Genomic DNA, 24,049 nt, shown 5'->3' with positions numbered 1-24,049 from the left:
CTCCACCCCTTCTTTTGCCTGTCAACTTTCGCTCCGCTCTTCCCTCTCATTCTTTTAACACTCTCTCCCTCGCTGTTACCCCCCGTTTTCCACTACTTCATTAGAGTGAAAACAAATGAGGAGCTTGGGTTAGGAAACGGACTCGCCGAGTCAGCATGAATGTGAACAAGTAAAATAATAGCACTGACTAGTGCCGGGACCATCGGGGTGGACCAGTACTATGAGTTGTCACCTTAATGGGAATGATGAAGAAGGGAGATAGAAAGTCAAATGAGGGGGCGGAGGGAGTTGGCAGATGACAGAAATCAAGAAAAAGTAAATCAAGTAAAAGCAAACGATAGCGTATAAGCTGACTCGTCCCCCTTAAGTGTTTTGCGTAAGCACTTTGGAAGTATGTTGCCATTACCTGAACGGAGGCGGAGCAGTGTTTGGGGAACAGGTATGAGCATATCTGCCCTCCCTTTCTTCCCCAGATGGGCAAAGCAGACAGAGCTTGTTAAAAGAGCAGACATCCCAATCAATATGGTTGTTCCAGTGGAGCATCCAGCTGCCAGGGACTCCACACAGATAGGCACGACATAGCAATTTGCAGACATAAACAAGGGCCTAATTGTTCGGGGCCTGGAGGTTTGTAGCGAGAAAAACAAAGATGAAGCATTGTGAAGAGTTAGAAGCCATTTCAACTCTCGTTTAGGAAATGAGAGTTAGGCCAAACTTTCTTTGATGAGTGTTGTTATTGCGAACAGCAGGGGTGCCGAGTATTAGGCTTGTGAAACCGAGGGAAATTGAGCAAAGGTAGTGAATTTGGACGACGGGCTTTTCGCTTTCCTATTTTCCGCTCAAACCATTTTTTTTTTTTCAAAACAGACTTCACAGTTTGAGGCGGTCATTTGCCATTTATGATTTTCCTTGTAATCTTTGAATTTCATCCCGCACGGAGGAACTGTATTGAGTGTCGGTTTTAACTGAAGCCTCCTCCTGATCATCCAGTCATCTTGTTTCTAAAGGGCAAGTGCAGAGAGGGTGAAATAAAATAAGACGGGGTTCACACACAGGGAATTGCCCTTCAACAAATAACGTCCAGAGCCTTTCCTGACACACCTGTGTAATTCCATCACCGTATTTCCCCTTAAGCTCATGCAATGACATTCGAGGTTGTTGGCCTGTTGCTTTCCGCCCACATCATTTATTCATTCAATTAAGCTTTTTCCTTCTCTGGCACCTCATTTTCTTCCTCATCTATCGCTGTATACTCATCTCCACAGAGGCCATCGTAATCTCACAGCGTCATGGCCAGAAAGGAGACACGGCTCAGTGCGGTTAGGAGTCTCGCCAATCTCAATTTGGTTGTGGACGATAACTGAAGTTTGCCTTGTTTCAGACAAGAGGCGGCAGGCAACCTTAGACTCCCAATGTCGCGTCCTACTGCGTTGGTGATGAATTAGCTTTTTAATGCTAATGGCCATAGCAGTCCCCCTCTGGAAACAGTGTCCGTACATATTTCATACATCCAGGGGGGCTTCCAGAAACTTTTCAGGCAAGCAACTTGTCAGCCTTCGTTTGATTCCTTGCATTATGAATGGCCGTCTAGAGGCAAAAAGATGCGTGTGCAAAAAAAGTTAGAATAGAACCCATGACTACGCAGCTGGCATTTGGAAAAGGGAACAGTTTAACCCCAAAAACATAAAGTTGGGAATTTAGCTCCTTTTTTTTTTTTTTTTCATTTGATCATCTCGCATTCCTCAGGTAGACTCATCAAAATATTGACACAATAATGATTGCACCCCACCTTGTTTTAACTTTGACTGGTCCAATCTAATCAGAGCTCTCCTCTCTCTAAAGAGACAGCATGAATTTTTTATCATGGCGTCTCTTTGTAAGGCGAGGGTCGATTTGTCCTTGTTCTTTATTTACTCCAGAGAACGAGCCGTTCCTTCGAGGTAAAAATTAAACAGTAGCTCTGTTGTGATTGTCTTTAAGAAATTCCATTCGTGTCCAACCTCAGTATAAGCCTCCAAGGAATTTTTGCTCCTGGTTCACTTTTTTTTCGTGTGCTCACCCTCAGTTGACGGAATTTAACAGGCTGATTATGACCTTGTTGTAGTGCCAATCACATCATCGCGTATAAGACTCAAAAACTGAACTACACCGTCCTGTTTCACCAATTTGAATGTCGCTGTCAACATACATCTTCCACGCTATGTCGTCCTTTGACAGCAATTTAATGTGTCCATTTTTATCATAGCATAATCATGAGCCCCTAAATTTTGTTATGAAATGTTGAACCCAGTTGAAACAAGTCTCGGTCAAAACATACCCTAAGTCAACATGTACGTGTATAAATAGAAGCCGACAGCAATCAGATGGTCGGTTTTGGTTAATGGAAGCCAAATGGACATACCGCGACCTCTTTTTGTTATACTTGACATCATGCACGCACATGTGAAAACATATTTTTCTTTTGCCCTTTGTGTCTTTTAATCTTCTAAATCCAGCCAGGAAGTGTTTTAACTTGACAACAAATGCTGGCATGTCTAATTTCTTTGATTGAAGTTGTGTTGTGTATTTTTTTTTTAATTGGATTTCACGCGAAAGCAAGCTTAATGAGGAATTGGACCTTGCCTTAGCCGCATTCCTTTTGTTCCTATTGTCACGTGTGATGGAGTAGTGGTTTGACAAACCCGTGCTCCAGAAGCTCTTTCTTCCACCATGTTTCTGCTTTTTGGTTCAGCAGTCTGATGATATTATGAATGTGTTGAAAGGTCCCAGATCCCATCCCGGGTGTCCCCAGCAGCACCTGACCTGCTTTTTAACAGCCATTGTTGTGAGGCTTGCTCAGCCTTCTGAGACAAACTCAAATTGGTTTCATTCAGACTTTTCCAAACAGACTCTCAGCCAATGCAGTGATAGTTAATATATCCAAGAACTCCTTAAACTTCCAGCAACATTTTTATCTCTCTTTACATTGTTTACCATTTGCTTCCCTTATCTTAAACAAAGAACTATCTTCTCATTTGTTCTGTTACTGATTTGCAAAGTGTTCAACTGGAGCTTTTCTTCTTAGCAGTTTAAAGAAAGCTCTAAATTTGACCCGCTCCACAATCTGCTCCCTAAACGGGCTTCCCTAAACATTCACCCCCAAATGTATTTTCTGGCTGACTAATACATTCTCTGCACTGAAGTGGGCAGAGGCCAGGGGGCATTCATCTCTCTTTATTTTTGCCCAGGGCTAGCAATAGCTGCCAGGTGGCTCAGGAAGATGAACCAAAACAAAAGTACGATGAATGATAAAATAAGAGCAGTTTTACTTTGTGGTTAGGTGCTGGGATTGTGACTGACATTTTGCTTATCAGATGTCAGGTTGTTAGCAACAGGACTTTGCTCATCACTTTAAATCAAATCTAGCACACTTTGTATAATAGACATTGCCGTCTTTACAAAGTCAGCAGCACCTCTGCTTTGAAAATCACACAAAAGCCAATATTTTAGTTTTAGTCGTATGGTGTGAGCTTGCCATTCATTATCTTCGAAGCTATTCAAAGCACAATAAAAGATCTTCTACAAAGAGCTGCCTAATTGAAAACATAATGAATTCAGTAAAAGCAGAGGCCTTGACACTTTGGTAGCATCCAAACTGTGATCCCCGCATGTGGTCTCAGCTTGTGGTTGACCCTTTGACCTGCCACACAAACCAGTTTCAACTGTGATTTACACAGAACAAAGTGACCCAGAGGACAGTATTTAAAGGAGGCCATCTTCTCGATTGCATTTCTAACAAGATTCTACCCCCCTCCAAAAAAAAGTCAATTTCGCAACAAGGGGCAATATCTATGTCAATATCAATAGCAACTGCACAGCTGTTTCCACTACATAGGCATATTTTTGTTCCCATAGTAAAATAACCGTTTAGAACAGTTCAATTTGTGCTTGAAATGTTTCTATTTGGATACACATTGTGTGGTTCACCACAACCTTGTGTAACATTATAAAGTATTGGAAAGTAGTCTTTCTGACTACCATTCTATGGATAAATATGAAAAAGATTTTTATAAATTGGAAAAACACTTTACTACAACTCCTATATACGTCTTAATTCCCAATTCTCTTATTTCTGAAAGGCTCATTCGGAGGCATGCTAATATGATATTCAACTTAGTGTTTGTGTAACCGATTGATTATATTTAGGTCTATATTCTACCCCCCCCCCCCCCCCCCCTGTGAGAATGCAAACTGCTGCTACATTAGTCAGCTTTACGACAAGTTTTTTACTGCAGCAAGCATCCAGGCACCGTCCGGCGGTTTTGCTAAATGCAGATTTTATGTGGTGATGGAGTGCATCTGCATCAGGAGTAGTCTTAAAAGAACTACAAGGTTGCCAGGGAAGAGATTGCTCATGGGTAGAGGTCATATCAGAAAGGAGGCGTCCATCACCTTGAAAGAAGACGGAAGTCGGCTTTTCGCATAGCAGACCTTGACAAGTCTTGTTCCATCCCTCTCCCGCCGTCTTGTAAACTCTGACAACATCACATTACCCATCAGCACGCATTACGCACGACTCAGATCTACGTACTTCCATCTTTGAAGTTAAAATGGGGGAAAATATCATAAGTATAGGCCTCGCTCCACATAGCCGTGGCTATACTTCCAGATGCCTGAGTAGGGATATGCTGGATCATGTGTCTTGCCTTCAGACTTGGCAGCAGACTTTGAAGGACTGTACAGTACGGGATCAGGAGGGGGGAAAAATATCTGTCAGAGAGATGCACCAGAGACCCCTATTACTTTGGTTTTCAGCTTAAAGTTGCCAAGCAACAAAATATCACTGAGAGCACTTTTGCCTGTTAACAAAATTGAAAAGAATCCGCTGAGTCATCATTTTCTAAGCAAGTCTGTGCAATACTACGCCAGCTTTTACTATGCATATATTTATACATGTGTGTGTGCACACACACATATATATATATATATATACATATACGATAGTATGAAAGTGAAAAGTCTTCAAATTGTATATTTAAAAAAAAACAACCTAAATATGAAATAAAATCCCGAGCTTTGGTCGGGCAAAATTTCAGACTTGTGTTTTAGCGCAATTGCACTTTCATCAACATTTCATGGTTTCAATCAACATTTAACATCTCCGTAACCCGTAATTAGTGAAACGGTTCTGGGTTTTGATTGGGAGACATTTAGTGGGAGTCTTGTTGGCAATGAACATTAATGAATGTTTTGGCCTCCCATCAGTTTGACATGTCTATTCTTCAAATGTGTTTTAATTGTAATGAAGCCCTGATTAACAAACCGGGGAGGGTTTGGGGGACTACAGTATAATATGTTATGAAGGCAATCAGGTTGTCATGTGAGCTGCTAATGAGGCTTAGCCAATTGTCATAATAAACGAAAGTTCTTTGGCTGGTGTTAAAATTCAGCCTTTTGCTTCGCTTGTGTTTCTTTTTCCGTCTCTCCATTACTGCGGCGTATTAAAGACGGTTGCTGCATTTGATAAATGGGATCCAAGTGGCTCCACATCAATGACAAGCTCAGTGAAAATTCAAGACACCCAAAACCAGCGTCTAAAAGTTGGAAAGAAAAGCTTTAATTATTCATCATTGGAATGTACTTCAGTTGTCTTCTGTTTTTCAGTTTCTCCCACGCATACGACACATTATAAATGACTTTTTGTGTCTTGAAAATCAATAAGTGTATGGTTTTGATAATAGATGCACCATCACTGAAAAGGAAAAATTTGACTTTAGCAACCTCGCTGATGTCATGTTGCTGCAAAAGTTTGACATTTAATCTTAAAATTGCTCTGGAAAGGGTGTCGAAACTGCTGACAGTAGAACATACAGTATGTGGCTCATTTTTTTTTACCAACTAACATACCGACCAAGCTCCAGCCCCTGACGTCACTCACATACGTACGTACAGACTATACTACGTACGTACAAAAATCTAACTTAAGCCCGGAAAAAAAAAAAAAAAAAAAAAAAAAAAAATATATATATATATATATATATATATATATATATATATATATATATGCTCATTTCCATTAGCTTATTTATCTATTTATTTATTTATTCATTGGTGTATTTATTTATTTATTTTGATGGTGATTTTCTATTATTATTGTTAATGAAACAATGGTGTTTGGGGGGGCAGTGAGAATGTGTCCAGCGGTGGTGCTTTGCTAACAACGGATGACTTTGTGCTCAACATGTGTGTGAGTATTTATACATCATTTTCCCTGGACAGTGTCATGCTGGCTGGCGGGCAGGGCTTGGTTCCGGGTGGTTTAAGGTTAACCTCTCGAGGTCTCCGGGGTTACCGTGCCTCTGCTCTTTGTCAGTTTCTCGCAGTGTTCCTTCCTCTTGCTGATTTTCTGACTGGCACAGAACTGATGTGCTGATTTTTAGCCGCTGAGAGCATGAAGGCTTCATTAGAGCCGTACTACAGAACCATTTACCGCAGAGTGTGTAACTGGGACATGGATCTTATTATAAACGTCTTTTGGCGAGCAACTGCTAATACTACATTCATGTATATACCATCTAGCCACTTCTGACAAGACAGATAAGCCAAGAAATCTCAATGATCAATTAATCAAGTAATCTGTTCCGCATTTAGGTTGTAATCCATGAAGGTGGTTTTTTTGGTGACAAAAAAAATGATTAATAAAAAAATATTGATACCACAAAGACTGTTATGAACTGCCATCACGAGCAAACTACAGGATTTGAATGGCATTTCTTATCACTACCCATTGTTTAACTGGAGTCGTCGCCGTGTTTGCAGGTGAACGAGGAGACAGTGGAGAGGCTGGTGGTCCAGTACCCTCACATTGTATTCAGCACCGTAATGCAGGACTGCAAGAGGACCCTGGAGAGAGCTTATCAGATGGGCTGGAGCCCAAGTGCTTCCAACGCCTTGTAGCTGTGGCTGGATTAGACACATAATGTATGCATAATGACGCACACACAAGTGTACACACACACACACACACATATATTGAAAAAAAAGCAGCATTTTTCTTCCAAACGTTGACACATGCACCATATTTTCAGCTCAATCCTATTTGGTTTTCATTTACTGTTCAAATATGCATGCGGACACACGCACATGCACACACAATGAACTCTTGCATATAATCAATCCATCAACTGAATGAAACGTACTATGTACCATCGTTCTCAAGTCAGAAAGCGACAAGGAGTTAGTCAAGCTCCATGGGATGTCTTACCGGGCTTAAGGATTTCTGAACTTTGCACGTTTAAGATTGAGCGCAGCAAACACAAAGATGACTGATAAAAGTGGCGGTTTAGAAAAGAACAATTATCCCGCCAAGTCGAGTCTAGCGACGCGTTCATTTCCTACGAGGCGACGCCCACTGCAGCGGCGGCGGCGGCGAGACAGACTGAGCGAATACGGACAACGACCGTGACGACAACATCCTCCTCCAGCTCACTTGAGGTTTTTTGACAAACACGTGATGTTTATCTTGACTTTCTTGCTCGTGCAGTTTGATGTGAAAGGATTTGTGGATTTCGTTGTGTTTAGATGGTTATCGAGGCTACATGTAAACGTTGTCCTGATGCGGCACACGCCGGCTTGGGTTGCGGCCCAATCCTCCTTCCCTCCTAGGCCATTGAATAGCAGGAAACCACATTTATTATTTCTCTAAAAGTGCATGATTAGATCTTAGATCAAGATTGGCGTCTGACTGAGTTGACTGTCTGAAAACCATCTCAAATTGGACCGAACCTCTCTGCATGACATGGGAACGGTGCTTTAGTTTTATTCACATGAATTGAATTAGAAAAGCAGGATAAAAGTATTATAACGTCAAGTTTGAGGGTTACAGTGGAACCTCTAAATTCAAACGCAATCTGTCGCATGACTATTTGGACTCGGAGTTCAAAAGCAAATAGAAATTGAATCAATCTGTTTCAGGATATGTCACCATTTATTTTGTATTCCATTGTGGCATCTTGCATGATGACAATCCGAACACGTTAGTCTAATTCTGAATTGTCGGACTTTGGAGGTTTCACTGTGTACCCCAAAAGCACCAGGAAGGGAAATGCCTTAACAAACACCCAATTAAGTCAGTTGACTCATGAAGTGTTAGAAAAATCTTTATCGTTCACGAGTTTTCAAATATCATATGGCGCCCATTGTATGGCCCGGTATATTCATATACATGCAGTTTACTTATTAGTGTTATATCGATTTTTAGCATATACTTGTAACATTAGCTATGTAGCAGTTCGGTGAGGGATTTCCTCCGAGCGATAGAGGACCCAAAGTTGGTAGTGGAGAGTGGATTACTGTTCATCAAACAAGTTCAGTGCAGACAAGCAGGGTATTTTTTTTTAGCGTTGGCCCTGGCCTCCTCTCCAATGAGTCACCCAGCTTGCAACAATAGCTTCTTCTTTTTTTCCAGAGTATAAAAATGTACAGTACAATGTAGTTTGAATACAGCAACACTTTGTACAGCATAAGAAGATTTCACACAACTAAAAAGTTGATTTTCCCCTTGTCAGGATTTGTAGACGTAGCAGTCGCAGGGCTCTGCTCCCTGTGTCTGGTTTTGTTCTTTTGTAATCCCCATCTGCACTTTCTCCTTCGCTAGATGTTGACATACTTGATTCTTGATTTGTTAAGGCAAGCGTAAATGACTGGATTTGCATAAAGATGAATAAAACACTACAACTTCAAGCCCTGCCCCTGCACCCACCACCCATTCCTCTTCTTTACGTGTGAAATTGAGGTGACGCCAAATATCTAAAACAGCAGGAAAATGTTTTCCCTCTTATTTTCCATAAAGTGGTGACAGCTCTTGGCTGCAGCCTTCCCCTTGACTCGTTATTCCAATTACATTTTTTGACCATAATGAGCATGATGGGCGACACGCTAACATTAGGATTCAGTGTTAGCAGATAAAATGCTAATGAGGACACCAGCATGTCGGCCATTACATCCAAAGGTCACTTAATATACAAATAGCACTCAACAAAGTTTCTGTTGTACAATTTCAGCAGAAGATTGTATAAATCTACCAACCAATCATTATATTATGTGATAGACTAGCTAAGAATATGCCTTAAGCAAAAAAACGAACGGAAATAAACGAGATGCTTTGCTAACTGCTAAGCTAATGCCGAATTTAGTTTAGCAAATTACCAGAATAAGTCCTTGGGTAGTACAGTAGACTAAACAGATGTCTCAATCGAGAGTGGATTAAAATGTTCTGTTCTGGTTCTGTTTGTGCCACAAATGAAGACCTCCGAGGAAATTATACAAATTAGGCCACTGGTGCGTTACAACATTGAGCCGGTCCAACCATTTGCTGTTTATGTGGTCACTGGTCAGAGCTGCTCCAGCTGTCTTTTTTTTTTTTGTCTTTGCAGTCTTGCTTTACTTTTTCACCATCTACTAGTGCTCGGGGAAAACAGAAAAAAGCTTCAACAACCCTGACGCTTGCAGTCTAATTTTTATGATTTTTAGTCTCTTAATGGAATTATTTTCTTTTGAAAATCAATCATGACAGTTGTACATATACAAACAAAACTTTTCAAACCATGCCAGACCTTTTAAAGCACTCCCCCGTGACTATAGGCTTTTTCTTCTCAAAGTTAGTTAAACAATTCTGGAGCTAAATTTAAACCCGACTTCACAGTGATTGAAATGCACAATGGGCTCCTAAACGTTCCTGGTTCCTTTTGTTGAATTGACAAAACAAAATCTCTTGTCTCCTTCAATCTGCTTCACTTCTAAAATGAAATGGAGAGCACAATCAGTCCACATAAAAGATTAAAAAAAAAAAAAAAACTGCTGTTCAATCACAGTTGTTTTGTTTTGTTTGTTTCGTCCATACTCGTGTATTACGCCGACAAAATGGGAGGTATGGCATCAGACACGATGAGGAACTTGTATCTTCCCAGCAATGAATGTTTCATTTTAGATCCAGTCCACAAGTAAATGCTGAATTAGTGTATTAGTTCCGTGTGGTAATGCAATAATGTCAGTGGTGTATAAAAGAAAATCGGCAGTCATTGACAGTCACGGTCAAATATGTTCCCCCCCTGTTAAAGAGGGTTTAATGTCTTTTCTGCAAAAAGAAAAAAAAAAAAACTCTTAGGATGGCTTGTACATTCATTAGGCGTGACAAGCTGAGACATGAATAATCTGGCCTTTGGCTTTGCCTCCTCATCTGTTTAAGGCCTTCTCCTTTCACCGCGACAGGGCTTTTAATGTCTCTGCCACAAATGAGCTGATCTCCCTGCACCACATTCCCATTTCTCTCTTGGGTAAATTATGCAGCTTGGTGAATTTTAATGCTGCCAATTAGCCCCACTGCAAATGTGAGTGTATGCCATCGATTCCCCTGGCTGATTGAGGTGGATTCCATCAATGCTTCGCACTCCTCGGACCTCTGCAATATTCATCAAGGTGGAAGGAGGCGTCGGACGCTTTGAGGGACTGCGAGTGTAACGGAGGAAATGTCACATGGCGAGGTAGAAATGCGAGCGGGAGTTGTAATTAAGCTGTGTAAATATACATGGGCTTGTTGCATTTTTAATGAACTGACACTGACCACGCAGGTCCATGGGTATCATGTTGGACCTGTAAGGATGTTAGAGTACTGTAAAATAAAATATGTACATGAATTGTAGTCTTGAGGTAAGATCCCGAATACTATGGGTGCTAAATTGTGTATTCTCTCACTAGTGGATTGTCCTGATGGGAAATTGGAGATGAACAGTTTTTGGTCTGAGAATTGATCATGGTGGTATAGAAGACGGTTTAAGACATTGGGCCTTACGTTTCATCAGCAGTTCTCATGTTTCTTCCCATGTGATTCCACAGCAATACGTCTGTTTTCTCTCCATACCTTCCTGGCCGTCATTGTTACGTTAACCGTCCCATCGGCCGACTGTGGCGGGCCCGATACGCCAAGACTTTCCCTTCATCCTCATCACTCCGCACTGACTGAACTTTCCTTTGGCAGCTCCACCGCGTCACCCTTGACCCCTCCCAACAGATTCTTCATCTCTCTTGGAAATTATGTCAATCATTTTTTTGCGTGGGGGTGAGTCTCGCCTCAGTGCTCCGAGAGCCTCAATATTGCAACATATAAAGGAAAAATATTTCCTGTCTATCATCATAAACTGTTCTCACCCTCAGTCCCCAGAGGACCATGAGGTATTTTCGCTCCCTGGTACTCACCTTCTCGCATATTGCCTCTTGTTTTTTCTGCATCGGGCAAAGTGCAGCGTGGAATTGTGAAGATGTTAATGGGTTGACTTTGTAACTGACACTGCAAGAGCCAACCCAGAGAAGATATTCATGACTCTCAAGGAGCGTGTGCTGTTCCGGCCCTCGAGGGGACCCACAGAGTGCTCGGTTGGAGTTTGTTTGAATTACATCAGCTGCTTGCTTTTTGGGGAGAGGAAGTTTGGGAATGACTTTGCCTCCCAGTAACTGCATCTGGAAATTGGACTGGAACGTGACAGACCGGGACCCGGTTTGCCTTCTGACCCGAGGCCCCCGATGAAAGCCGGGCTCCGATTCATCCTCCTGAAGATAAAAAATAAATGAGCTTTGTTAATCCACTCCATTTTTAACATCCTCCCAATAAGATCCGCCGACTGCAGAAAATGTTCGAATGTGTCCACGAGAATAATGAAGTCCCTGTGATTCCCCACGTTGCCCACTTTCTCGTTCATTGTCCGGCTCTTTCTGTCACCCTCAAGGGAGTTAATTGCAGCGTTTAGGGTGGAGCTCCGACTAGTTTCTTTGAGGCAAAGGTTAATGAGAAGGATATCCACACTTTTACATTTACATCCTGGCAAAAAAAATGTAAAAAGAAATCCCGACATGGGACAGGAAGACAAAAGCTTTCTTTAGCAACAGCCTCATTTCCATGCGAGCTTCACCGTCGATATGCAGATGTGGCAGGAGGATGACATTTAAAAGTAGTTAATTGTGCAAATCTTTGCTTTAGAACGGAAAGGTCGTGGATTGGGAGTATTTCATCATCCAACAAAGTCCCCCCCCCCCCCCCCCCCTCCCTCATCACACCCACCCCCTCCCATATCTGCAGGGGGGTGCCAACCCATTTTCATCACTGACCGCCATCGCTTTTCAAAGCACTTCATGAATATTAATATGCACAAACTGTTTGGGAAATGAAAATGAATCTTCAGCCCAACAGGAGATGACTTAAGAATTCCCACACTCCCCTACGCCATTGTTTGCAAATTCCTAACTGCGTCCGTATCAAATAAAGAATATCTTGGGATTCCTCCTCCCAATCTCTAAACATCTAGTCCATCACATTTGCCTGGAATTACTAAGCGTCTATACAGTTTTGCACTGTAAACTGACTCAAGGAAATTGGATGAATGCTGGAGATGAATTGCATGTTGTCTTTTGTCGATATTTTTGGTCCTACCTCCCAACAGGAAACTCCCGCAAGAGCACATTGAGGATTCAGCAGGTGCACAGATTGGAAATTTTACACCTGCCTTCTCCTGAATAGCCCTAATGGCTCCGTAATTGCACCATTTCATCACTTCCCCTCTGGCTTGATGTCATTAAAGAGAACTTGTTTTGGGAACAGAATACATCCGAGCAGGGATGTGAGCAGTGCAAAATTCGGGTATGATCATATTTTCATTTAATTTGTTTTGTCTTTCAGCTCCCCAACCAAAGAAGAATCTTTCGTTTTTTCGTAGAGCTACCATACTACTACATTTGTTATCGATTTTTTAAGGAACACATTTTTCTTTGCGTTGGATAAAAAGACAAGGTGTCCCAAAACGTGACGATAGAATGTTAAGAATTACTAAGTTTTGTTTCCACTCTTTCCCAAATCGTTTTCCTCTATCAAATTCACAATTGTATCAGGTGTAATTCCACCCTTCTTCTCTAGTGTAAGTTTGAAAGCACAAGTAAAGAATTTGAGGACAGCCTAGTTTAGATTTTTGCAAGTCATCTGCTGCAATCCTGCTTTTAATGCCCACAGAAAGTGACGGCTGTATGTTTTATAATGTACATCTTTGGGCATGATTCGTAACTCCCGTAACGGAAGGGTAAATCCTCCAATCAAATCAATACGACCTGGTTTTATTAACTGTAATTCAACCAAAAGACACATGTGCCTGTTAAGGGAATGGTCTGGTGAGTGACGTAAAGGTGGTTGCATCTGCTCCATGCTCTGTGCAAGTGTTTTAACGTTGATTTTGAGTGACTGGCATCCCGTCCAGGATGTAGTCGCCCTTTTGCCTCAAGTCAGCTGGCATCTGCTCCGGCTCCCCTGCGACCCCGACCGAACAGGAGAGGCGGTAAAGAAAATGAATGGATGGATGTTTTTCATTGCACACAGACGTTAACAATCCCAATTGCGTTCCCTCAAGGACACGGTGTCTGCCCCGTATGTTGTCTGGAAAAACATGACGCACATTTCTTCAACATGATTTCACTGACGTCTCTTTGTCTGCTCCGTGGATCTTACATCCTCCGTGTGGTTTTCATCAATTAAAACAATCCTTGCCTGTTCAGGAGCTACAGATGGTCAGGTCGAGACCCGAGTGGCGTCGGGGTCTCCCGGCCAACTGCTCTGACATGTCAGACATGCCGGTATGCCTCGTCACTCCCCACTTCTCCGGCGTAACAAAGGTCGGGCCAACTCCCCTCTGGAGCGACGGGCCCAAGTGGCTCGCCGGGACGTGAGGCGTGACGGGGCTCCAGCCTCAAGGCCAAGCGTGCGCCTCCCACCCACCCCAGTGGACCTCCTTTCAAAGCCTGCCCAGCCTCCCCCTTTCCTTCCTTTCTCCGGTCCCAGTGTCCGTTTAATTCCACTTCAATTCCATCTCTCGCCACTCAAAGCATCCAATCGACCCGGCTCGCTGCTCGCACAACAATCACGCACACATTCCACTTTTCATTTGCCTCCCAGAATTCCCTGCTCCTTTTCCATCACCAAAAGCTCACAACTCACCACCTCTCTGAACGCCCCCAAACACCCACCTCGCTTTTTTTTTTTCCAGGGGTGTGTATTTCACGGCCTGTTGGCTGGACAGGCTCGGGGTGATTTCCCAAGGTGGGGGCTGAAGGTTAGGAAGAAGCCACGGCTGTCTGCTGATGATACAACCGTGAGTTGGACATTTGTGTGAAATTTCGCTATGAAAATCAGAGCGGCAACAACTCAAAAATCAGACGGAAAAAAACAGAGGTGTGGAATTAACAAGCTGTACGATTCTCTGCTCTTTCCTCTGACCTGTGCAATAATGAGGCTCATTGCTATGCGCCTTTTTGGCTTATGTTGGAAACATTATGAGACCAAGGTGGCTAATATGCAGAAATCCAGACGAAAATGTCAGCGATCCAACTGCACGTCATGTGAAACTTGCGGCTTCCCTCTTTGTGCGCAACCTTGTGAGAACGGGATTTTTCCAAAGTTTCACGTACTTAATGATCACCGTTCACAAGGACCTCGTCAGAAGAAAGAAAATAGTTTGTTTGCATTTTGAGGGGAAAAAAATCACTTTGTAGTTTGTTTAATATTAGTGTTTTTATGGTTCATCATGTGACTTAGATTGAAATTAAAATAATTCATGCCCTCAAATATTAGGTTAAAATTTAGTCGCTGAAAGGAATATGAGTCATTGATTGATGATTCACTTTTAGCATAATTGCCATTATAACTTAAAAAATTTGAAGATGTTTGCTGAAGAAATTTTTCTCTGTGTAAAGTTCATGAAAATGTTATTTATTTATTTTTTAATTTAGAGAATTGACTGTGGACAAAGATTTGTTTTTCTGAGAACTAGATTAGATTTGTATTTCTGAGAATTTTCAAAACAGATTGTTAACAGTGACAATTATGCTGTGAGGCTAATGGAAGAATTTCATTTCCCTACATTCTCCATTTGGAAAATAATGTTAATTGCCAGACAATTTTAAATAAATCTTTTTGACCATGTTCAAGGCTTTTAGCATGCGTCTATAGCAATCATGTGCTTTGAAAAAAAAATAATTTACCTTTATTTTGGCTGTCTGCTTTGGCCGAATAACACGTGTGACTGCTTTTCAGAGAGGCCCCTTTTCACCCACATTTAGTTCCACGCGTTCACGCCTCCGGGAGCCAAGGTTCCCCGGCTGCTGTTCACAGAGCATTCCTATACTTGGCCAGCCGGGTGTTAATTGCCTCACTCAGGGTCACTTCCACCAAAGCTACATGGGAATGTGCTGGTGCTTTTCTTTTCTCTCTGCCCTCATGTACTCAGCCGAGGGAGTTGAAGGAACAGCCTTCCAGTCAAAAGCCCCATTTTCCCAGAGCGACGTGGTGCAGAAATAGCCAGAAAAAAAAAAAATCTTTTGTGACAGCTGAGCTCATTCTTTCTCAACGTTGCCTCTGTCTGCTTAATAGGAAAGTCGTTACGTTGGTGTATTGTTTGTACTGTAGGTGCATGGCCTGGTGACTGTAGCGCTGATCTACGTGACATCCAACTTATTTTTACTCCCGTCTAATGGTGTCCATTTATAGCAGGAAAGAACTCGATCAAAAGAAGGCTGCACTGTTTTTCTCCATGGCCAATAATATGCTGGCTCCGAGTTTAGTGTCAACGTGACTAGTGTCGAGAAGACCGCCATTGTAAAAGCATTTAAAAGAAAAAAAACTAGGGAGTTAATTTGGTGGTGAAAAACTGACAGCGTATCTCCTCACAGTTATTCTTACGGATTTTTAAAGATCCTGTTGTTTGTAGCTCAATAACAGACAACAATAGGAAAGGGAAACTTGAGGGGATTTTTTTCCGTTTTGAGGTCATTGCTATCGTCACTTTATTACTTCCCTTTGGTTCTTACATTATAGTGATTGTAATCATTTATTAAAATAAAAACAGTTGCCACTGTCATATCTTTAATGAATAACTATTTCTTCTGAAAGATGTCTGATACAAAAAAGCTGAGGTTGTAAATTTTAGGAACCGGTTTGTACGCATAATTATATCCAGCGTGGTGAAAGACGTTTGCAGATTAGAGATTTTTTTTTGTCCATGTACAAAATACAGGTCAGCATTTTTTGGGGATCACGTTCGTATTTATTTGTACTTTCAATCTCAAATTTAATCTTGTATTATAATGTGAGCATTTTTTTTTTTCCTTATAGGGAAAATGTCCGATTAAAGTCATCTGAGTTGGAACCTAATTGGGGAGGATTTGGGTTCTACCATCATGAGCAAACCAACATTGATTACAAAATCGAATGGCTTTAATTTCTATTAATGAGAATTATAAGGATATTAAACTCCTGAGTAGGTCTTTGATATTGAATCATTACGGTTGAATGAGCGCTCCACAATACAGCTCGAAATGGATGTGTGCAGGAATATTGGAAATTACCTTTTGGACCACAAATAAGTGGAATAGGAACTGAGGAGCAAGCTACGTTCCACTGTTTGAATTTAAGATCTATACAAAATCTGGAGTCATTAAACTATCATTATCTGACGGGCCTGATGGTTTTGCTTGGCAGGTGCTGTTCATGTGGAATGTTTACGGTAACTTCCCGAGATGGACAGTCACAGAATGTTTCCATGAACGAAGATGAATTCATCCCATCTGGCTGTCATTCACCAGCTCATTATTTCAGCTTTACGGAACGTTCCGGTCTCTTATCTCATTGGCTTGTCCTCGTTGTTTCCAGGATGGCTGCTTGGCATTTCATCTCTCCTTTAACCAATTAATCAACAGATAAGGCAGGTCAGAAGAGAGGTCGCTGCGTGAGGTTGAGCAAGTTTGCTGGTTGGGAAGCCGCGGTTGGTGGTGAGTGGGAAGTGGATTGCACTTGAGTTCAGGCAAAAGGTGAGCAACATGGAAACAAACATTTGTAATCCGAGCCTTGTTTTCGGGTTGCTGACTGAGGTTACAAAAAAAAAAAAGACAATTGCATTTAAGTACGGGATGTTGGAGGAAACATCCAGTGAAATTACGGGAATCAGTAGTGCTTTTCTTTAAATGATCATCAAAGGACTCACTTTTAAATTATTTCTATTGATTTTTTTTTCTGGCTCCCTCATAGTTTAGATTTTCCGTATTTCGAATTTCCCTCTTTTTTTTTTAATCATTATCGTCAACCACTCAAATCATTCAGCAATTCTAGAACAAAAATACCTTTGCAAGAGCAAAAAATGTGACACAAGGATTATAAACTCCTACCCGAACAATTCGTCTTGATTTAACCTATAATCTAGTGAAGATTTATCACTTTTGAAAGATAATAGGTTATTTTCCAGGTCACATTTCCTGAAAATCAAGCCAACTTAGACTCCGATAATTAATCAAAGTGTGTCTTGTGCAAAGGCCGCGAGAAGGCTGTTGCGCACACAGCTTTGTGCAGGACTCCATTCATCAGTCCAATGGCATCGATAGACCTGTGGCTGTTGGTTAATCCAGATACTTAACTGTCCACACAAACGCACCTCTCTTCTGATCACCACCCCGACTCGCTAAGACCTGATAGACCGCAAAGAATAATCAGGCTGTATTAAAGCTAGAGTGGTTGCTGGCAGTGAGCGTGGGTGAAAACAATGCAGCATTTGTACAGCCAAGTGATTTTTTTCCAATTTTTTTCCAATTTTCTTTTGCAAGCAGCTTCCTCGTGATCTGCCAGTATTTTGTATTCTTGCTTCCTTTCTTTCAGAGGGACTCCCCTGTGGACACACGCTCACTCTGATCCAAGATCGGCCAGGTTCAGCAGGGGGATTGTGCAAAGTAGTACAAGTTGTGCATCTTGTGGGTCTTTGACTTGTTTTGTTTAATAGTTTAGAATCATACAGAAGAAAAGTTTCTCAACCTTTAAGACTCTCATACTTTTAAAAATATGATTTGTCTTTGTGGCTATTTTTCAAAGCTGGAAATAAGATGTCTGGTTCACTAAAATCCTGCCGCTGCACACTCGAGATGCATTCAGTGACCACTCACAAAGAAGCCAAAACGAAATCGAAAATTCAATCATTTACCGGCAATGACGAGTATGTGAAACATTTTGTGATTTATTTGCTGCAGCAAAATTAAAACAGGCCATGTGAACTCAAGTTGCGGGGATAGTTGCCCCGAGAAAGTGGCCGTGTGTTTAGTCTGCAGGGGCGGTACGGGGGTGTGTCTTCACTTTGTGACATCACACAGTGAGGACGCCGTTGTTTTCTGGGATCGAGCTGCTGCCAAGAGAGACAGAATGAGCTGGAAAGTGAGATGAGTCAATAGAGGAAAACACAACTTTGGTCTGTTTTGCTGAAGCATTTTATCATTTGGCTCTTTTAAATTCTACTACACTGAATTATACATTTTTATTTTGCCCTTTGCTGAATGGTCAGGTGATTTGCACTTTAATGACCAAATATAGTTCCTCCTTCCTGGAAAGCAAGCTTAGCTAAAACATTTGTCTATTTCTTTTTTTACAAATTTGAGGGTGACCTTTTCTGGCCAGACTGTTGAGGTTGCGGCCACGGCTTGTACTTCTTTGGACTCCAGCGCTCTCTCGGCCCTTCCTTCCTACCGCAAACTGGCTCTCACCTCTGGCCGTCTAACCCGAAACCTCACCGCCTCCCCATTTTTTTTTTTTTTTGCTTCCTTTTTCTTTTCCCTCCACGCAATGATCCGCCTGACCTCCCCCGACAAGCTGGCGGGATAACAAATCTCTCTCCATGATGACAGGAGTGACTTTTTCTCTCTTTGCAAGAGTCCGAGTGATGAAAGGAGAAATGTATCGACTTTGACGGCGTGCAACAGAAAACATCAGTGCGGTTGTGCTCAAAGGCGATGGACGGAAAAAGCAGATCAATAATTTTCATATTCGGCCGCGGTGGACCGCCATCGACCGGATTCTGACTCACATTCCAAAAAGGTGCTATTTTAATTAAGGAGACAAGGTAGAGCTTGCTTCCCACCACTGTTACTCTTTTCCCTGTCTGCCGGCGCCTGATGGATGAGGAAATTGGTTCCATCCACTGAATAATGCCAAGAAAAGAAGTCGTCACAAACAAAATGACACAAAGACATCTACTGAAGTGGATGTTTCACTTTCGGACAGAATTAGCCAGGTTTAAATTGACGCTTCTCCTTCGAAAACCCCGGCGAGTTTCATCACTCAAAAGAGACAAAGTCATCGACTCTTTTTGACACTCGGCGCCTAACACTCGGAGATGCCCTTCACGAGGGAACGCGGCGGGAAGCCCGTGCACGGATGAGCACAATTGCATCCATTCCACTTGATGTGATTTCACGTCGCACTCGGCCGCACGCTGGTTCGAACCCCCGGTGTCAACCTGATACCGCCGCTGGTTCTTCAATGATGTTCTTCGGGCGTAAAGGACGCGCCATTATTAGTAGCGCCGATAAAAGCTCATGATCATCAAGATCATTACCATCATGTCCATCGTCATCATTGCCAAGTGTGTGCCAGGGGACATCATCGCAATGATGAAGTGGACTGTTTGAACTCGGGCAGATATTTTTGGGGGAATTCAGTTCATATACATAACAAATTTGTTTCATTCTTATTTTAACAATTTCACAGTCGTGTTTGAAGGAGAAGGGCTCCTCCCAACGTATTACTCAGAAGATTCATGGATCATCCCGGATAGCAATCAGATTTTCTTTTGCACTTTTCAACGAAGTCCCAGTGAAACCGATGCTTCAGTGGAAATAACTTGCGTGTTTCTTGTGCCGTGTTTCGACCTGCAAATTGGTCACCCCGGCGGATTGTGGTTACGTGATGCGGGCATGCTGGTGTGGAGATAAAACACAGCGTGTTCCACAATAATCACTTCAAAGTGACCTCTCCTGCGAGGCAGCAGCCGTGTTGTGGTGTTAAAGCTGCATATTGATGAATTCAAACATGTCCTTATTTAAAAAAAACATTCTTGTTTTGGAAACGGCCCCTTTTATTTGCACGCCAAGAGTCGTATGGGGGAATCAATGTGGTTCTCCAGTGTGTCAAATGTAAATGTAGCAATGTGGGCTGCTTTCACTTCACTAAGAGTGAAGGATGCTTTTGTGATGAGGTAACAACGTTTTATTAACAGCACCTGGAAAACTTACAAATAATTGAGGTTTACTGGATTTGTCATAAATCCATGTTTTGGCCAAGCGCTGACCTGACGACCTGACACACAATTTAAAAAAGATGAAATTATAGACTTATCTCAGAACTGAAAGTAAAATTGCATCTACTTTATAACCTATCTTGACAAGTTAGCAGAATATTACAGCTGGGGTTTCTTCTTCAATTTCCGACTGAGACAGTATTGAATGGCTCCAATACCGAAAAATCAATTAATATTAATTAAAAAATATCTCTGGATAGGTATTGTCACTGTTGTGTAGACATCAGCTGCCCGCAACCGGAAAGATTGTAGGGGATATAGAATGGATGGCTGGATGGAAAGCCAGTGTAACCTCGCACAGGTCGTGCGTCATTGGAGTTATGAACTTGCAGTTCCCTGGCGTGGTGTGGCAAGTCCATTGGAATCCTGCCGCAGGCTATAGACGGCCGCTGTGAGCAGTATGAATAGCGCACTGATGAAAAAAATGGAGATTATTTCATAGCCCACTGTTCTTTTCTGACTTGGCGCTTGAGAAGCAAATGTATTTCTTTCAGTCACTTTAATACCTTCATCCAGTTTATTCAAACAAACTCGATGGATGGATGGATGGATGGATGGATGGATGGACGGACGGACGGACGGACGGACAGACGGATGGACGGTTGTTTTTTTTCAGACCTTCAGATCTTTATTTCCTTGCATTGCTCTGATCTTATTTGTATAAATTTAAACTTGTTGCAATTCAGTTAAATGTATAAAACAAGTGTTGAGTAGTTTATGTTACGCTTTGCAAGGAACATGCATTTTTTCAGAAGACGTGTACTTGAAGGACATTTGGAGACAACATTTACATTCCTCCCTTAGAACTCTCAGTCCCATATTGTATTAACCCTGGTGACCTCCCACAATGCTTTTCTACCACTCTCGTCCGTGCTTGTGGAGGTTGTCCGTCTCCTTTGAGAGGCGAAGAGCGTACAAAACATAGCCGTGATTGAACCTCTGTGTTTGCTGCACGCACACATCGATGTACCTACACAAAGAAATTTGGGGGGGCACACGGATCGTAATCCTCGTCGTTGCCCGATCATTAATGCAGCCTCACAGAACCGAGACTGATCCAATGTGGAGCTCAGCACACATCCCTTAAATTGACTGTACACGTCTGTCATCGCCTTCCACCTTGTCCTTTGCTGGGAGACATTTGAGTCAATATGTTTGTTTTTACGGCATTCAAAGTAGCTAGAAAGAATGTTTGATTAAAAGGCCCTATCGACGGATTTGTGTCAACAGGAACAAATCTCTGCTTTTCAAACTCAGTGGACCTTTAGTTTGTGAGTAAACAAGTCCATTTAGACATATATGTTGCTTCTCTATCATCATGTTTCTGCTTAAAAAGCATATCCTGTGGTTACATTATTAATTTTAATGCAATCCGTTGGATCAAATATGTCCTATTCCTACCCGAAGACATTGTGGAGAAGGTTTTCCCTGTCCACAGGAATGTCGAAACAAAAAAGTCTGGAAGCAATTTCCTGTGTAGGTTCGTGATCAATTACAATATTAGACATGTTTGGTAGAGATGTGTTAAAGAGAGATTTCATTTGTCAAGTAAAGGCAGTCAAGCAAGGGGGTGGAGGGCTAAGTAGAAGAGAAAGTGAGGTGAACAAAACGGAGGAGCTGAGGACATCACGGTGGAGTAGGGCACATGTTGGCGCTGTGAGGGATGAGAAGAGAAATGCAATCAGGGCCCAGACATGGGTGTAACAGAACCATTTGTTTGTGGCGTAATGGAGAGGAGATGGTTCGGCCCGGGTGATAAGTTTGCCTGGTCGAGGCCTGACCGGACCGCTGCTGGAGTCAGAGCGTGAAAAACACTCAGCGAGACAAATGCGCGGCGCAGCTGGAGAAGAAACACGAAGTAAACAGGAAAAAAAGTCTTGTGTCATTTACTATAGAGATGCTTTAAGTCCTCGAAACTCAAAAATAGTCAAGTGCTACTCACTACTACTCACCAATATTTTATGATTACTCACCAATATATTTACATACTTGTACTGCAACTTGTATAAATGTAGTTATAAAATTATTAGAATCAAATCAGCAAAAACCAAGTTGTCTCTGATCTCAAAAACTGCAGTTATTGATTAATGGCATTCATTTTATACGTCAGCGTTAAGCTATCAGACTTTCATTAGACTAAATTGCAGTTTATGATCCGGTCGAATGTTTGATTAACTTTTGTTTTCTGTCTGTTTTACAGCAAACTTCAACTAGGAATGACAAATACAGCTTGAAACGAGCACACATGGCCTCTTCAACGGAAAACGGAGGAAAAGAAGGATAAACGGCATGTTTTTTTTATGGTCTCCATTGCAGATTCTCACTGATTACAGGTGGGTCCACTCTGGAACATATCGTCAGTGATAATCGGGCGGGTTACTATGTTTGATATAGTGTGTGAGCGGAATTTGTGCTGCACGAGATTTGAGAATAATGAAAAGTTGTTGTACCATGGAATTTAGGATATGGGAAATAGCTTTAAATAAAAGAGGAATTCCCCTTTACAGTGCCTCTGTGGGGAATCTCTTTATGGGCTCTCATCAGTACTGCCATTGTTAAAACCGCAGCTGGTGTCTCTGAGAAGCGATGGCGAGTAGCAGCGGAAGTTCAGGCCTTCAGGTCAGGAGTAGCGGAGAGGGAGAATATGAGATGAGGGGAAACTGACCTGCAGCTTTAGGCCAGAGATTGAGGGGAGGTTCAAGACAGGAAGTTGAGAGAAAGAAAACAAGATGGGGAGGATGACACTGGTCTGACCCTCCAGACGTTTACAGTATGTGAGTCCAACAATTCTTGTGAGCGAGCATCATAGCAAGTGTGTTCACTTGCAACGTGAACAAGCTGTGCAGGGTCAGGATAACACCAGCAAACGCAAACAAGTCCATCCGTCACACATTGAAGAGTATCGCTCTGGTCTTGATCCCCTTCCTCAAAAATCAATGAGCGAAACATGCCGGGCGCTTCGAAATTATTTGACAACCACCACACACTTGAGGAAAAAAAAGCTTGTGACAAGGATTTAAAAATAAAAATGGAGGAATAACCCTTAGATGTTTGGTCTAAAAATGAATGCGGAAAATTACACTATTATGCAGCGTAGATAAAATTGGTAGAGTTGGCCAACGCTGCAGACTTGAAGATGCGTCTGATCCATCAAGGCCGTGCAGCGAGCTATCGACCATTGTTTGATTAATGACAGCGACTATCTGAGCTGCAATCGACTCTCATCTGCTGCTGATGCGGCGTTGCCCATCTGTCTGCTCCACTTTTGCATCACAGCATCGAAGTGCCCGCAACCTGCACATGGGCGCTAATGATCCGCTCTGCCCTTGTCCCTTTGTGTAAAAATACTCGCATTCATAATTATAACATCATCGTTCATAATGCCTCCGTCTTAGGGGGAAGTCGAGCGAGTTGAAGGATGAGTCTTGGGCTTATCTGGGGGAGGAACATTGTTAGTCGAAAACTACTCAATCACCTTGTCTCAACACTTCCTGTATGGTGACTGGACGCTAGCTAAACAGTTCTTTATTTTGAACCAGGTTTTATTTAATGCCACTCTTATTTCGGCCTTCCCTCTTCTTTTATTCTTTAAGTAGTATATTTTGAATGTTTTCATCTGCATGACTTTATTTATGGACACTGAATCACCTTCCGTCATGGACTTACCAACTGTGAAAATCTGAGATCTCTTCAAACAAAATTACTAAAAGTGTAAATGTATCCAGCTCTTCTCCGTGAACACGTTTTGTAGACATGTCAATCTACCCTCAACGTATTAGAACACATTATTAAAAGTATTCTTTAGCATCTGTTCTCACTCTCTCGTTGTCAAGATATGGGAGATAATATAACATGACTTTCAGGAAATGAAA

The 24,049-nt window shown here is 42.0% G+C and overlaps 1 protein-coding gene across 1 annotated transcript in view; it reads left to right on the top strand.

Moving 5' to 3' along the window:
* fbxl17 (F-box and leucine-rich repeat protein 17) overlaps positions 1-8,721 on the top strand; it is a 147,572-nt gene extending 138,851 nt beyond the window's left edge. The window contains exon 11 of the mRNA XM_049763597.2: positions 6,799-8,721. Coding sequence (XP_049619554.1) covers positions 6,799-6,936 — 138 coding nt within the window. The 3' untranslated portion in view covers positions 6,937-8,721. The remainder of the gene's footprint in view (positions 1-6,798) is intronic.
* The last annotated feature ends 15,328 nt before the right edge of the window (positions 8,722-24,049 follow it).

This window comes from Syngnathus scovelli, chromosome 3, assembly GCF_024217435.2.
Source record: "Syngnathus scovelli strain Florida chromosome 3, RoL_Ssco_1.2, whole genome shotgun sequence".
In the NCBI taxonomy this organism is placed as follows: domain Eukaryota; kingdom Metazoa; phylum Chordata; class Actinopteri; order Syngnathiformes; family Syngnathidae; genus Syngnathus; species Syngnathus scovelli.
Note: the sequence above shows the minus strand (reverse complement) of the source record. Positions and strands in the feature narration are given on the sequence as shown.